The sequence below is a fragment of the Melospiza melodia genome, chromosome 24, assembly GCF_035770615.1.
Source record: "Melospiza melodia melodia isolate bMelMel2 chromosome 24, bMelMel2.pri, whole genome shotgun sequence".
NCBI lineage: Eukaryota > Metazoa > Chordata > Aves > Passeriformes > Passerellidae > Melospiza > Melospiza melodia.
In genome coordinates this window covers 12,576,640-12,589,357 of record NC_086217.1, presented here as the reverse complement: position 1 = coordinate 12,589,357, position 12,718 = coordinate 12,576,640, and the positions used below count along the sequence as shown (strand labels likewise).

At 65.8% G+C, this 12,718-nt stretch overlaps 3 protein-coding genes across 4 annotated transcripts; 2 read left to right on the top strand and 1 right to left on the bottom strand.

Moving 5' to 3' along the window:
• Nucleotides 1-91: 91 nt before the first annotated feature.
• Nucleotides 92-1,166, top strand: ARL16 (ADP ribosylation factor like GTPase 16). The gene is made up of 4 exons (XM_063176049.1): nucleotides 92-219; nucleotides 307-420; nucleotides 597-712; nucleotides 853-1,166. Exons 2-4 carry the CDS (start codon nucleotides 373-375, stop codon nucleotides 1,022-1,024), a joined length of 336 nt encoding a protein of 111 aa, XP_063032119.1. The 5' UTR covers nucleotides 92-219; nucleotides 307-372; the 3' UTR covers nucleotides 1,025-1,166.
• A 1,640-nt stretch (nucleotides 1,167-2,806) lies between these two features.
• On the bottom strand, nucleotides 2,807-9,095 carry TMC6 (transmembrane channel like 6). Of its 2 annotated transcripts, none has more exons than XM_063176045.1 (20): nucleotides 8,988-9,095; nucleotides 8,761-8,879; nucleotides 8,334-8,465; nucleotides 8,098-8,256; nucleotides 7,882-7,987; nucleotides 7,690-7,786; nucleotides 7,350-7,604; nucleotides 6,910-7,100; nucleotides 6,692-6,830; nucleotides 6,398-6,553; nucleotides 6,040-6,269; nucleotides 5,816-5,897; nucleotides 5,408-5,505; nucleotides 5,164-5,259; nucleotides 4,943-5,018; nucleotides 4,595-4,728; nucleotides 4,053-4,229; nucleotides 3,792-3,870; nucleotides 3,590-3,668; nucleotides 2,807-3,398 (listed from the first exon to the last, which is right to left on the bottom strand). In XM_063176045.1, exons 1-19 carry the CDS (start codon nucleotides 9,041-9,043, stop codon nucleotides 3,597-3,599), a joined length of 2,454 nt encoding a protein of 817 aa, XP_063032115.1. In that variant the 5' UTR covers nucleotides 9,044-9,095; the 3' UTR covers nucleotides 2,807-3,398; nucleotides 3,590-3,596. The 2 variants fall into 2 exon arrangements, with proteins under 2 accessions (XP_063032115.1, XP_063032116.1); XM_063176046.1 differs by having other exon boundaries at nucleotides 6,040-6,215.
• Nucleotides 9,096-9,935: 840 nt separating this feature from the next.
• On the top strand, nucleotides 9,936-12,165 carry SYNGR2 (synaptogyrin 2). The gene is made up of 4 exons (XM_063176047.1): nucleotides 9,936-10,043; nucleotides 10,183-10,420; nucleotides 10,863-11,002; nucleotides 11,101-12,165. Exons 1-4 carry the CDS (start codon nucleotides 9,939-9,941, stop codon nucleotides 11,296-11,298), a joined length of 681 nt encoding a protein of 226 aa, XP_063032117.1. The 5' UTR covers nucleotides 9,936-9,938; the 3' UTR covers nucleotides 11,299-12,165.
• The last annotated feature ends 553 nt before the right edge of the window (nucleotides 12,166-12,718 follow it).

The following is a 12,718-nucleotide window of genomic DNA, read 5'->3' as shown; positions in this document are numbered from 1 at the left end:
CGGCGGGCGGCGGCAAGAGCCTGCTGGTGCGGCGGCTGCGCCATATCCTGGCCACGGGGCACGGGGCACCGGGAGGGACGGGCCGGGCCGGGCTGGGCTGCGGGGCCGGGCGGAGCGTGCCCTGGGCCGTTCCCGGAGCCGCCGTGTCCTTAACGCGAGGCACAGCTGAGCGCCGAGCAGCCCGCGGAGCTGGGCGAGCCCCCGGCCACGCTGCCCACGGTAGGTACGGCCCGGAGAGCGCGGGGCGGGCGCGGGGCTCGGCCGCACCCCGCGGTACCGGTACCGGTACCGGTGCCCGTCCCGCAGGTGGGCACCAACCTGACGGACCTGCGGCTGCCGCGGAGAGTGACCGTGCGGGAGCTGGGCGGCTGCATGGGCCCCATCTGGCCCAGCTACTACAGCGAGTGCAGCGCTCTCCTGGTGGGTGAGCAGCACCGGGGCCGCGGTCCCGGGGTGTTCCCGGGGGACACGGGCTCGTGGGTCGGTGCCCCGGTTTCGCCCCGGTGCGGGATCCCCTCCGCCGTGCCCCGCTCTGGCCCGGCCCGGCCCGGGTTGCTCCCGGCACAGCCGCTCCCCGCTTTCCCTGTTCCCTGCAGTTCGTGGTGGACGCCTCCAACCCCACGCAGCTCTCCTCGTCCTGCATCCAGCTGCTCTCGGTGCTCTCCGCCGCGCCGCTCGCCTCCGTGCCCGTCCTGGTGCTCTTCAACAAGATGTGAGGAGGAGCCCGCCGGGGGTGCCGGGAGCGGGCTGTGCTCTGCTGCTCTTGTCGGGCTGGGGAGCGCTCAGCCGGGGCTGGCCGGGCACGGAGCCTCGTGCTGGGCTGATGCTGCAGCTCCCGTCTCCCCGCTGCAGTGACCTGCCCTGCTACATGTCACTGGCGGAGATGAAGTCGCTGTTCCGCATGCAGGACATGGTGGCCTGTGCCACGCAGCCCATCACCATGCTGGAGACCAGCGCCCGCGACGGCACCGGGCTGGCCGAGGTGCTGCAGTGGCTCCGGAGCGCCCTCCGAGAGCCCTGCTGAGCCCAGCCGGCAGCCCGGGACGCTCCTGCCGCAAGGGGAAATGGCCAAGGAGCAGCTGCCCTGCCTGGACGGCGCCTTGGGCTGCTGATGTGATGGACTGGATCCCTGTGGGACTTCACAGTAAAACCCCCACCACACTGTCCAGGCTGGTGCCTGCCTTGTGCTCGGGGGGGAAATCCTGGGCTTTCAGGGAAGGGACAGGCAGAAGCCACAGAGGCCACACTGTGCTGGCAGCTCCAGGCACAGGAGGGGCTCCTGCAGTGGGGTTGGAGGTGTGTGGTTCCCAGGGGCCCTGTGGGTGCTGTGGCTGTGCCCACCACTGTGCCCCTGGGGCTCAGACCCAGGCAAGCTCGTCTTTCCCCTGCTCCCAGGCTGGGCGTTCTCTTCGCTCCGCTCCTGCCAGCTGTGCAGATGCTGAAGCTGCTGCTGCTGTTCTATATCAAAAAGGTGTGATTCCCCACCCCCTGCAAGTCCCTGCGGTGGCACTGAGCTGAGCAGCAGCTGAGCTGAGCTAAGCACGGCAGGGGTGGGTAAGGCTGAGTTTAAGACTGAGTGCACGGGGGCTCCAGCCAGCAGCTCTGGGATGTGAGCCTCACGCCAGCCCAGGCACAGTGGGGTGACCCTGGGGAGGGCCTGGGTGACCTGCTGGGTGTCAGGAGCTAGGGCAAGGCCAGTGACAGGGCTGCTTCAGTAGGGATGTCTCACAAGCTGCAGCAAGTGCCAGCCCACAGCTGCTCTCCAGCACTCACCTGGGCTCAGCAGTTTCAGATTGGGTCACACTGGAAGGGATCACCCTGGGTCATCCCAGAGGACATGGCACAGGATTGCACCCAGGCAGTTCTGGACTGTCACCAGTGAGGAGGCACCACACCTTCTCTGGGCAATCTGCTCCAGCGTGCTGTCACTGGCACAGGGAAGTTCTAACAGAGTACCATAGAATATTGGAGGGGACGCATCGAGATCATGTTCAGGTGGAACTTCCTGTGCATCAGTTTCTGCCTGTTGCTGCTTGTCCCACTGCCGGGCACCGTGGAGCAGAGCCTGGGCCATCCCCTGACACCGCCCTGCTGACAGAGGATGAGGTGCCCTGTCAGCTGCCTCTCCTCAAGGCTGAGCAGGCCCCGTGCCCGTTCTCATTAGAGAGGTGCTTCAGTCCCCTCACTGTCTCCGTAGCCTCTGCTGGGCCTGCTCCAGCAGTTCATGTCCCTCCTGTCCTGAGGAGCCCCGAACTGGACACAGCGCTCCAGCTGCAGCCTCAGCAGGCTGAGCAGGGGGGCAGGATCATTGTGGGCTGAGCAATGCTGTTCCTGATGCACCCCAGAAGGGCTGGGGCTGTGTAGAGACCCTGCCCTGTGCCCACACCACTAAGCACTGTCTATCCATGCAGATAACACCCTGTGCCCTCAATGGTGGCAGCTGCCTCAGCTGGCAGCCCTGGTGCCAAGCCTGGGACTGGTGGCTGCCCGTGCCTGGCACAGCACAGCACAGCCTGCCAGGGCCTGTCAGCGCTGTGGCACCGGAGCAGCTCCATCCCAGGCATGTCAGGGAGTGGCTCCTGGGGCTGGGGGCTGCAGCTGCTGCACCGTGATGGGGAGTGGCAAGGGGGTGGCAGTGCCCTTCACTCCAGCAGCGTGGGCTCTGCCCCAGGCACTCCAAGGGAATGCAGGCTGTGCCAAGGAGCCCGAGCACAGCCTGACACTGCTGCTGAGTCACCACCACCAGCAGCACTGACACCCCCCCTGCCTGCTTCCAGGCCGACAGGTCAGACACCAGCCCGAGCACTCCTGCACAGCAGCACTTTAATTGGGCCCGCAGAGCCCTGCCCAGCCCAGCCCTCGGCAGCACGGAGATTCCTCCAGGTCTGTCCCACCAGGCGGGGCTGGGGCTGGCCCAGTGACCTCGTTTGTGGGGCTGCAGTCAGCCTGCTGCTCTCCTGGTGAGCCTGGCACTGGGCTAGAGCTAGCTTCATGCCTGCTGCCCCTAGGCAGGTGAAGGTGGTTGTGGAGAAAGCTCATGGTCCCCAGAGGATTCTGAGAGCAGCCAGGGCACGCTGGCAGGAGGGAGAGCTGAAGGGCAGTTCTCTGCAAGTAGTGAGCCCCACGGAGCAGGGCTGTGAGGTGAGGCAGTCCTGCTGTGCCCTGGGGTGTGTAGGCAGGCTGGGTCCCGTGCCTGCTGCATCCCAGCAGCTCCAGGCAGCAGGAGCTCCTGCATCCCTGGGATGCAGCACTCCCAATGACACCTCCCAATAGGTCCTTGGCCATGGCAAGAGGAGGATCTTCCCCAGCACTCCATGGTCCCCCAGCTTCCAGCGCTGTGTTGTGATGCACAGATTCAGTCCCAGCTGCAAGCAGAGTCTGTTCCATCCCATTCCTTCCTGTGGACACCAAGAGGACAGAGTCCCTAAGATCCTGGGTCCCTGTCCCACACCTGCCTCCATCCTCTTCCCTGTCTCTGGGCCTCAGTAACACAAAGGCATCCCTCGGGACAGGCAGAGGAGCGTGTGTGCCCATGGCTGAGCTCTGGGTGCCTGCAGCCCCTGCCCACTGCCCTTCCTGCTGGCCTCACCTGGCACTCAGGAGCACCTGCCTCTGTACTTGTACACGGAGCGGAGCTTCTCCATGAGGAACAGCTTATCCTTCCCTTCCTGCAACACCAGAGACAGCACCGGGGGGCTGAGTGCCTGCCCTGCTGGGGCCACAGCCCACGCTGGCAGTGCTGGGGCTGCGGCAGGCGGTGAAGCAGCGGGCACGGGCAGGGCAGCGCTCACATTGGCAATCTGCTCCTGCAGCAGGCAGATGACCTTCTGGCGGCCTCTCACCACCTGGATGTTGAAGTAGATCCCAGCTCTGTAATGACAGCAGGGTGGGATGGTGGCATCAGGCAGGAGGCTGAGGGACGCTGCTCCTGGCACTGGGATGGGGCACAGGGCTCTGGAGTGACACCTTGGCTCCAGCCAGCTCAGGGCTGTGACAGCAGGACCCTCAAAGGGAGAGCCTGGGGTTCAGCTTTGGCTCGGGTCCATACTCACATCAGGGCCACAGACATGAAGAACAGTAGGCATGTGTTCTCCAACAGGTGCTGGTAGACCCAAGCAAACCAGGTGATGTTGGGGTTGGACTGCTCCAGCACTAGCACCCACCTCTTCCCTGACTTGTAGATGGTTTCCAGCCCCCGGAAGGGGCCGCAGGTTTCTGATGGCTGCACCCTGAGCAAACAGACCAACAGGGCGTTCAGAGCAACGGGCAGCTGTAGCTGCTGTTAAAGCAACTGCTGCCCCCAGAGCAGGGCACTGCCTGTCTCAGGGGTCCAGCCCTCCAGGGACCCAGCCTCACCGTCCCCAGCACCCCCGGCTGGACAAGGGGGTCCTCATCCCTGCCCCTGCACCAGGAGCAGCCGCAGGACGCGAGCGGGGCCAGCCAGCAGCAGGGAGGGAGGCACCTGCCCTGCCTGGGGCAGCCCTTCACAGCCTGCAGCTGGGCAGTGCCAGGGACAGGGGCCATGCTCTCCCCAGCCCTCCTTCTCCAGGCAGCCGGGCTCCGTGCCCTGGGCAGCGGCCTGGTGGGTACTCACGACCAGACGGTGTAGGAGAGGAAGGCAGCTGCACCCAGGAAGGAGGGGAAGCACAGCAGAGTGATGAACACGGTGCTCATGCGTGAGGCCTGCCAGGGCTTGCTGGGGGACTGGCAGTTCCGCAGCAGGCTGGTCTGTGGGAGGGAGCAGCGTCCCGTGGCTGCCAGCTCCTGAGAGCTGTGCCCTCCCTGCTGCCCGCGGGGAGCCAGCCCATGAGCTCGGGCCGTGCTGTCCCCAGGGCTGTGCTCAGCCCCACAGGGACGAGGCTGCTCCGTGTGGCACTGCTGCAGCACAGGCTGACAGGGCACAGTGCCCCCGCAGGGACTTGCAGGGGGTGGGGAACCACACCTTTTTGATATAGAACAGCAGCAGCAGCTTCAGCATCTGCACAGCTGGCAGGAGCGGAGCGAAGAGAACGCCCAGCCTGGGAGCAGGGGAAAGACGAGCTTGCCTGGGTCTGAGCCCCAGGGGCACAGTGGTGGGCACAGCCACAGCACCCACAGGGCCCCTGGGAACCACAAGGCATTTGCCAGCAGAGGAAGGAGCCACGCCAGGCAGAAACGTCTCACCAGGTCAGGGTCTGCCCATAGATCAGCTCCAGCACATTTCGGGCGATGTCAAACTCCGGCCTCTGCTTTGTCTTCAGCCTCTTCTCCAGAATCAGCCTGGGTGGAAATGAACTCTGCCCCACGCTGCCTGGGGGCACTTCACACCCCACCTTCCCCCTCTGATGGCAGCAGAGCCTGGGTGCACCAGAGAGCTGGGGCCATGCAGGGATGGCACATGGGGGGGACATGTCTTGGGGTCTCTCACCTCCAGATGAGCTCCCCGAAGAGTGTGTCCAGCAGGGTGAATATTAAATCCATCACCATGAAGCGATACAGCTCCTGCCCCACACACGTCTCCCAGCACTGGGGAGACAATCAAGCATGGCATAGAACCACAGACTGGTTTGGGCTGGGAGGATCCCTAAAGCTCATCTCTCTCCTCACCCTGCCATGGGCAGAGACACCCTTCCACTAGACCAGGTTGCTCTGAGTCCTGCCCAACCTGGCCTTTTACAGTTCATAGGATGGGGCACCCACAGCCTCTCTGGGAACCTATGCCAGAGCCTCACCACCCTCACAGGGAAGAATTCCTTCCTGATATCTGACAGGGAAGATGCCACCAGCTCCTTGTGCTCAGCCCAGCCCTCCATGGCCCCGAGGCAGTGGTGCTCACCTCCTCTGTCGAGCAGATAACGCTCCGGCTGAGCCAGTGGTAGCACAGCAGGCTGAGAATCACCACCTTCAGGATGAGGTTCCTGGGGAGCAGGAGCAGTGCCAGAAGTCCCTGAGCCCAGGGGACGGAGGGGCCAAACCCCACAGATGGGGTGCCTGGCCCCAAAGCCTCCTTGCCTGCCTCAGGTGCAGAACACTCCCTCCACCAGAGCCCAGCCAGCCCACCTGAAGATGGCCACGGAGACCTGTGTCACTGGGGAGTCCTGCTTCTCCCACATGGCCAGCAGGTTGAACAGATGGGGCATCAAGGCATTGAGGAGGGACACCACAAGGGGCAGGACCAGCAGAATGGCTTCTTGCTGCCATCTGCCACTGCCCTGTGCTTGCTGCTCCTGCTGAACCTGGCGAGCAGGAACTGGCTGAGCGCACAGCTGTTGGCAGCCAGCTGTGGTGTCCTGGGGAGAGCAGCAGATGCCCAGGCCAGGAGCAGAGCTGCAAGGGGCTGTCCCTGCCCCTCTCCCAGTACCCCAGCCCTGTTCCTCCAAGGCCAGGGCAGGGATCCCGGGTGAGAGGGGGCACTCACCGTGTGCATGTGCTCCAAGAGGTAGTGCACAGCCAGCACGCAGCCCGACGCCCAGCCCAGCGCCAGCAGCCAGGCCAGCAGCACCACCAGGCCGTGCCGCAGGCGCTGGCAGCGGCTCTGGGAGCGGCAGCGGGAGCGGCGCTCCGCCAGCAGCTCCTGCGAGAGAGCAGAGCAGAGCTGCCAAATCCCCCCGGGTCTGGAGCAGGGCTGGGTCCCACTGCAGCACAGCAGGACCCAGAGGGGTGACGGACAAAGCACAGCAACGCTGGGCTCTGGGGTGCTTTGCTCCTCCACCTTCAGCTGGGTGCAGATGTTCTCGCACTGCAGCTTCACCGAGCGCCTCTGGATCACCTTGAAGTCCCAGGCACAGAAGACCTTGATGGCCAAGTCCCCTATGGCGCTCTTCACGCTCTCCCGAAAGGAGCAGGACACGCTGCAGCGAGGTGAAGGGCATCAGGGATGGGGGCTGGCTGAAGGGGAAGGCTGCAGTGCCACAGGTGCCCCTGACCCACCTGTAGACCAGCAGGATGCAGGTGACAAGGAAGGAGGCCCCAACACTGAACAGGTAGGCCAGTGGCAGGTTGTAGGGGAGCAGGGGGGCTGGGAGGGGGCACACGCTGCCCTCAGGAGTGGAGGTGCAGGGGTCGTTCAGGGTGGCGTTGCTGTAGTAGCCGTAGTACAGCAGCGAGTGAGTGAAGTGGCCCTGTGGGAAAGCACATGAGGGGCCCACGGTGACCTTGGCAGTGCTCACAGCTTCCTGCCCAGCCTGGCACTGTGTGCCAGCCTCAGGACACAGAGCCTTGGGCTGGGGCAGCACCACTCTGTGCATCCACAGCACTGCTAGTCCTGGGGCCCAGGCTGGGCAAGGGCAAGAGCTGGACTATCATTACAGTGGGAAAGCAGGGCTGCCCGCCAGGCTTGGCACAGCCTGGGGTGCCTGGGCCACGCTTACCGCTCCTGTGAGCAGCTCCAGCCCAGTGAAGGGCTGGGGGCTCACTGATGCAGCAGGGTACACGGCCTGCAGGACCACCACGAAGGCCAGCAGGATGAAGAATGAACAGAAGTTCAACATAAGGAGTGTCTTGAGGAAGAGGAAGTAGGACAGGACACTGGAGCCAAAGCGGCCACCAATCTGCTTCAGGGCATAGTGCCCGGGCTGGGCAGCGCGGAGCAGGGACAGGAGCCTGTACCAGAGACCTCGGCAGCCCTGGGGAGAGCAACAAGGGAGAGCGGTGGGGCTGGAGCCGGCACGGAGCCCTCCCAGCCTCTGTGCAGAGCTGTGCCTGACTTACGAGGCCAACGCAGACCCTGGACCCCGCGCAGGGTGAGAAGGGGTCCCAGTGCTGGGCGCGCTGCCTCACGGGGCCCCTCTGTCCGCTCAGCTGCCGCCTGCCAGGAGAGAGGGGGTCAGGGGTCCCACAGGGCCCGGGACAGCTCCGGCTGGGGGAGCCCTGCCCAGCAGGCGCTCAGGGAAGGGGCCCTACCTGAGGATGCGTTTCTCCGCCAGGCTGAGGGGCATAGTGAGCAGCATGTGGCTGCACTGGCTGGGCGAGAGGCTCAGCAGCTCCTTCACCAGCAGGCACCGCTTCTCTGGGGCACAAGGGCTCAGTGGGACACGGCCCGCCGACTCACGGCCTGCCTGTCCCTAGCCCAGCACGGGGACAGTGCCAGCCCTCCTTTCGCGGTCCGGGCACCCTCACCTTGCAGCGTGGCCCTGCTGGGGTCGCTCTCCAGGTCGTAGTGGCGCAGGCTGGGCCGCGCCGTGCGGCAGAGCTGCTGCAGGGGCGGGCGGACGCTCCGGCGCCGCAGCCGCGCCGTGCGGTTGCAGTACTGCGAGATGATGGCCCCGAGGCTGCGTCCTGCGGGCCACAGCAGGGCTTGGGCAGAGCTCCAAGGGCTCTGGAGCTGGGGAAGGGGGGATGCGGGTGGCACCTACCGATGGTGCGGCTGGGCATGCTGGCCAAGATCTGCAGGGAGGCAGAGGAGTGGCTGGGGTGCTCCTCATCTTGCCTGGGCTCTGGCCAGGCCATGGCACAGGCGTCTGGAACAGCCAGGTAAGCTGGGGACTCTGGGAGGGAGAAGGCAGGATGCAGAGAGGCCATGGCTCATCCCTGCATCCCTGCTGCTCTGCTCCAGCACACAGGCTAGGTGTGTGCTCCTCCCAGAGCACCCCTTTCTCCAGGGACGCTTTCTGTGTCCCCAAGATCTCCCCTGGACTGCCCTGCTCTGCTCTGCCAAGGCATTAGCAGGCTCCCGTGAATGCTTTGGCCCCAGCATTTTGGCACAGCTGGCCCAAGCAGAGGGAGAGCCCTGGACACACACACTGTCCCCAGCCTGCCCTGGCTGAGGCTGCAGTGCTTTACCTCTGGTCCTCTCCTGCATCTCCAGCTCCAGACCTGCCTCGATCAAGCTGCTCTGCTCCAGGATGAGCTGGTGGAACGAGGTGTGCAGGGCTCTCTCGTTGTCCGGACTGGGCTCCTGGCTGAAGGAACACAGGGACACGGTGGCACGGACACCTGGAGCCTGCAGGGCGCGGGGTCGTAGCCCATCGTACCTGGGCACGGCAGGGCAGCGGGGAGGTCACACTCACCCATGGCTCTCGGAGCCCTCGGGGACGTGCAGGGTGATGGAGGGCGGCTGGGACATCCTGCGAGGCCGGGCGGGTCCGTCCAGCCCGGGCCCTGCCGGGGTGAGCAGCCCCGCTTACCGCGGCTCCCCGGTTCCCGCCGCTCCCCGGTTCCCGCCGCTCCCCGGCGCTGCGGGACGGAGCCGGAGCCGGAGCCGCGGCGTGCGGGCCGGGGGCAGCCGGAGCGCGGAGTCCGCGGGGCTAAGCCGGGACTAACCCCGGCTCCAACCCGGTCTCAGGAAGGAAGAGAGGGCGGATGGGGCGGTTCCGCGGCCGAGAGGTTCCGCCCGCCGTCCGGGACCCTTCGGCTCGGGCACGAAGTCCCGAGCACCAGTCCCGGAGCTCGGCTCGGGACGGGCCAGGACCGGCCCTGAGAGGTCCCGTCGGAACAAAGATCCCCCCGTGCCCCCACCGTGCTCCCCGCCCGGTGCCGTCTCCCTCCTCTCCTACTCTCCCTCTCCGCCGCGGGGCGGGCTAAGGCTGCTCGGCGCCGGTGGCCGCTCGCCCCGGTAGCGGGCACCGACGGGACGCCCCCCGGCGCTCCCGCCGCCCGGGCCGGGGGTGCGGACCTGCGGGGAACGGGGGCTGCCGAGCCCTGTCCGTCCCGTCCCGTCCTTCTTGCCGCCTCCCGGTACCGGGCGGGGGCGGCGGGAGCCCCCCGAAGCCCCCGTTTCCCCTCGGCTGTGCTCACCGGGGCCCGGCGGCGGCCGAGGGTCGGGCCGGCGCTCCCGTCCCCCGTTCACCGGGGCGGAAGGAGGGCACCGGGACAGGGTGCGGGACGGGCGCGGCGCTGAGCGCCCGGGCGGGGGAGCCCCTGTTCCGCCGGAGCCAGCCCGGCCGCCCCGCCCCGGCGTCCCGGGCCGCCTGGACCGGCCCTCCCGGGGCGGTGCCGCGCAGCAGCCGCGGCCGAACGCCATGGAGGGCGGCGGAGGCGCCTACGGGGCGGCCAAGGCCGGCGGTGCCTTCGACCTGGTGCGCTTCGTGCAGCAGCCGCAGGTGGTGGCGCGGATCGTCAGCGCGGTGAGTCAGGACGGACGGGACGGGACGGGACGGGAGAGCCCCGCCGCAGGCCGGCGCCCCTCGCCCAACGGGCCCGGCAGCCCCCAAAGGGCTCCCCCGGTCTCGGTGCCGCCCACCGGACACCGGCTCCGCCCCGCAGGTCTTCGCCCTGATCGTGTTCGCCTGCCTGGTCGGGGACGGCTACACGAACCTGTCCGAGGACCCGCAGCTCTACTGCATCTTCAACCACAACGAAGACGCCTGTCGCTACGGCATCGGCATCGGCGTCCTCGCCTTCCTCGCCTGCATCTTCTTCTTCATGGTGGACGTCTATTTCCCCCAGATCAGCAACGCTACGGACCGCAAGTACCTGGTCCTGGCCGACCTCGGCTTCTCAGGTACCGGGGGCAGCGCGGGCCGGGCTGTGCCACAATGGCCGCCTTGTCCCGTGACGTGGCTGCCGGTGCCTGGCCCAGGGAGCCGCTCCCGAGTCGCTGCCGTCTGGCGTGCTGCCCGCGGGCCACGCGCTGCTGCTGCTGCTGCTGCTGCTGCTGTTGCTGGGGCTGCTTATGCTGCTGGTGCTGCTGCTGGTACTGCTGCTAATGCTGGTACAGCTGCTGGTGCTGGTGCTGCTGCTAGTGGTGCTGCTGCTGGTGCTGCTGCTGCTGCTGGTGGTACTGCTGCTAATGCTGGTGCTGCTGCTGCCACTGAGTGCCCCGAGGAGCGGCTGCCCCTGGCCGGGTGCCTGCGCCAGCCTGCACGGTGGAGCAGGGTCTGGGCCCGGGGCTGCCCAGGAGCAGCAGGACCGGCCCTGGCCCCTCATGCCACTTCCCCCCACAGGTCTCTGGACCTTCCTGTGGTTCATCGGCTTCTGTTTCTTGACCAACCAGTGGTCCTGGACACGGGCCGAGGATGTGTTCCTTGGAGCAGACTCTGCCCGCGCTGCCATCACCTTCAGCTTCTTCTCCATCTTCTCCTGGGTGAGTGAACCCCTCTGCCCCACCTGGGGGGAGAGCAGAGGGGCCCCCTGCACTCACAGCCTGGAACGGCCTTGATGCTGCTCCCCTTCTCTCTGCAGGCGCTCCTGCTCACCTTCGCTTACAAGAGGTACAAAATGGGGGTGGAGGACTTTGCTCAAAGCTACGCCGACCCCAGCCCGGGGGTTCCGGCTCCGTACTCCAGCTATCCCAACATCAGCCACGAGAGCTACCAGCAGCCGCCCTTCACGCACACGGCAGAGGCCCCGGAGGGCTACCAGCCTCCCCCGGTGTACTGAGCCCGGCTGGCTCCCGCGGGACGGCTGAACGGTGCAATTCCTAACGCAGGGTGGGAGGGTGGTGGCTGCTTTGTTTGAAGGTGACTGGGCCTTTCCATGGGGTGCAGGAGGGGCTTCTGCCTGGTCCCAGAGCTGAGATCCTCACTGGAGGGTCCAGTGTGTGATTTGGTGGGTGATTTGGCACACCATGATTTGCAGCTGCTGGTGAGCAATGCAGCTGCAGGAGGTTGGGTGTGCGGGCAGCCCTGGCACGTACAAGCCTCTGCTTTTGCTGTGCTGCGTTGGTGGTGGGCTGCAGTTTATGCCCCGGCCCTGGCGAGGCTCTGCCCCTGTGACTGTGCCCTGGCCCGTCCTGTCTCCAGTGCCTTTCAGCCCTGCTGGCTGCTTTCCCCTGAGCCATCTCGCTGCTGCAGCACAGCCAGGCCCAGCTCTGCCTTCCCCCGCCTTCCCCTGCGGCTGCTTCTGGGCCAGCTCTTGCCAAAGCCCCCTCTGCCCTTCTCTAACGCCGTGCTGTGCCTTCCCCAGCCTGCACTGGAGCTGCTGGTGCTTGGATGGTGTGCCTTGGGCTCTGTGGGAGTGGTGAGCACTGAGATCCTCAGCAGGGCCGTGGCTGAGGACATCCTGCAGCACTTTCTTTCCCTGGTGTGCCTGCCCGAGCGCTGCTGCGAGCCCGAGCTCCTGCAGCCTGCCCGCAGCTCCTGCCTGCACTCCAGCCACACCAGGAGCCCACGGGCATTTCTCAGGTTGTGTTTGCTGCTGTGCTGTGGTAAAGCTGTTCCCAGCAGCCGTGTGTGTGGGCCATCCCTGCTGGGGCCAGCGTTTGAGTAGTTGTCACTGTAGGTTGGAATAAACTTTTTCACCAAGCCACCCTGTGAGCCACCACGTGCCTTTTCAGGGAAGGGGAAGCAGAAATGCAGTTTCTCAGAAGCAGAAAAGGCTCCTGCAGTCCTTCTGCCCCTGCAGGGCTTGGGGCGTCAGTGGGGCAGCGCAGCCCCTCCAGCTGCTGTGCTGCAAACAGCACACTCATGCTGGTGCCTATTTTTAGGCCACCCTCGTCATGCTCCAGCCCCAGCCTGTGAGCAGCCCCTGCTGTCTCACTGGGCACTGCCAGGAAGCCTTAGCAGAATGCTCTGGTAAAAAATACACACACAAATTAATTCAGTTATTTATTAAACTAGAGCAGCAGCGCCTTCTCCAGCCCTGGGGAGAAGCCCAGCCTGGCAGTCAAGTGCTTGTGAGCACAATAATTCTCACCTGAAGCATGGGGGCAGCAGTGGGGTTCAGGCAGCTCTTGGAGCCTTGCAGGGCACAGGCAAACAGCAGCCCTGGACTCAGAGATGCAGAGGTCTGGCCTGGCCAGAACAAAGAGCTACTGCTCAGAGCCTGTGGGTGCTGGGAAAAAACACTTCCAGGGAAAAAA

Coding starts and splice junctions, on each gene's coding strand:
- SYNGR2 (XM_063176047.1), top strand. CDS start 9,939: ATGGAGGGCGGCGGAGGCGCCTACGGGGCGGCCAAGGCCGGCGGTGCC. Junction 10,044..10,182: donor TGGCGCGGATCGTCAGCGCG/GTGAGTCAGGAC, acceptor TCCGCCCCGCAG/GTCTTCGCCCTGATCGTGTT. Junction 10,421..10,862: donor GGCCGACCTCGGCTTCTCAG/GTACCGGGGGCA, acceptor TTCCCCCCACAG/GTCTCTGGACCTTCCTGTGG.
- ARL16 (XM_063176049.1), top strand. CDS start 373: ATGGGCCCCATCTGGCCCAGCTACTACAGCGAGTGCAGCGCTCTCCTG. Junction 421..596: donor GCGAGTGCAGCGCTCTCCTG/GTGGGTGAGCAG, acceptor TGTTCCCTGCAG/TTCGTGGTGGACGCCTCCAA. Junction 713..852: donor CTGGTGCTCTTCAACAAGAT/GTGAGGAGGAGC, acceptor TCCCCGCTGCAG/TGACCTGCCCTGCTACATGT.
- TMC6 (XM_063176045.1), bottom strand. CDS start 9,043: ATGTCCCAGCCGCCCTCCATCACCCTGCACGTCCCCGAGGGCTCCGAG. Junction 8,466..8,760: donor GATGCAGGAGAGGACCAGAG/GTAAAGCACTGC, acceptor TCTCCCTCCCAG/AGTCCCCAGCTTACCTGGCT. Junction 3,669..3,791: donor TGCAGGAGCAGATTGCCAAT/GTGAGCGCTGCC, acceptor CTGGTGTTGCAG/GAAGGGAAGGATAAGCTGTT.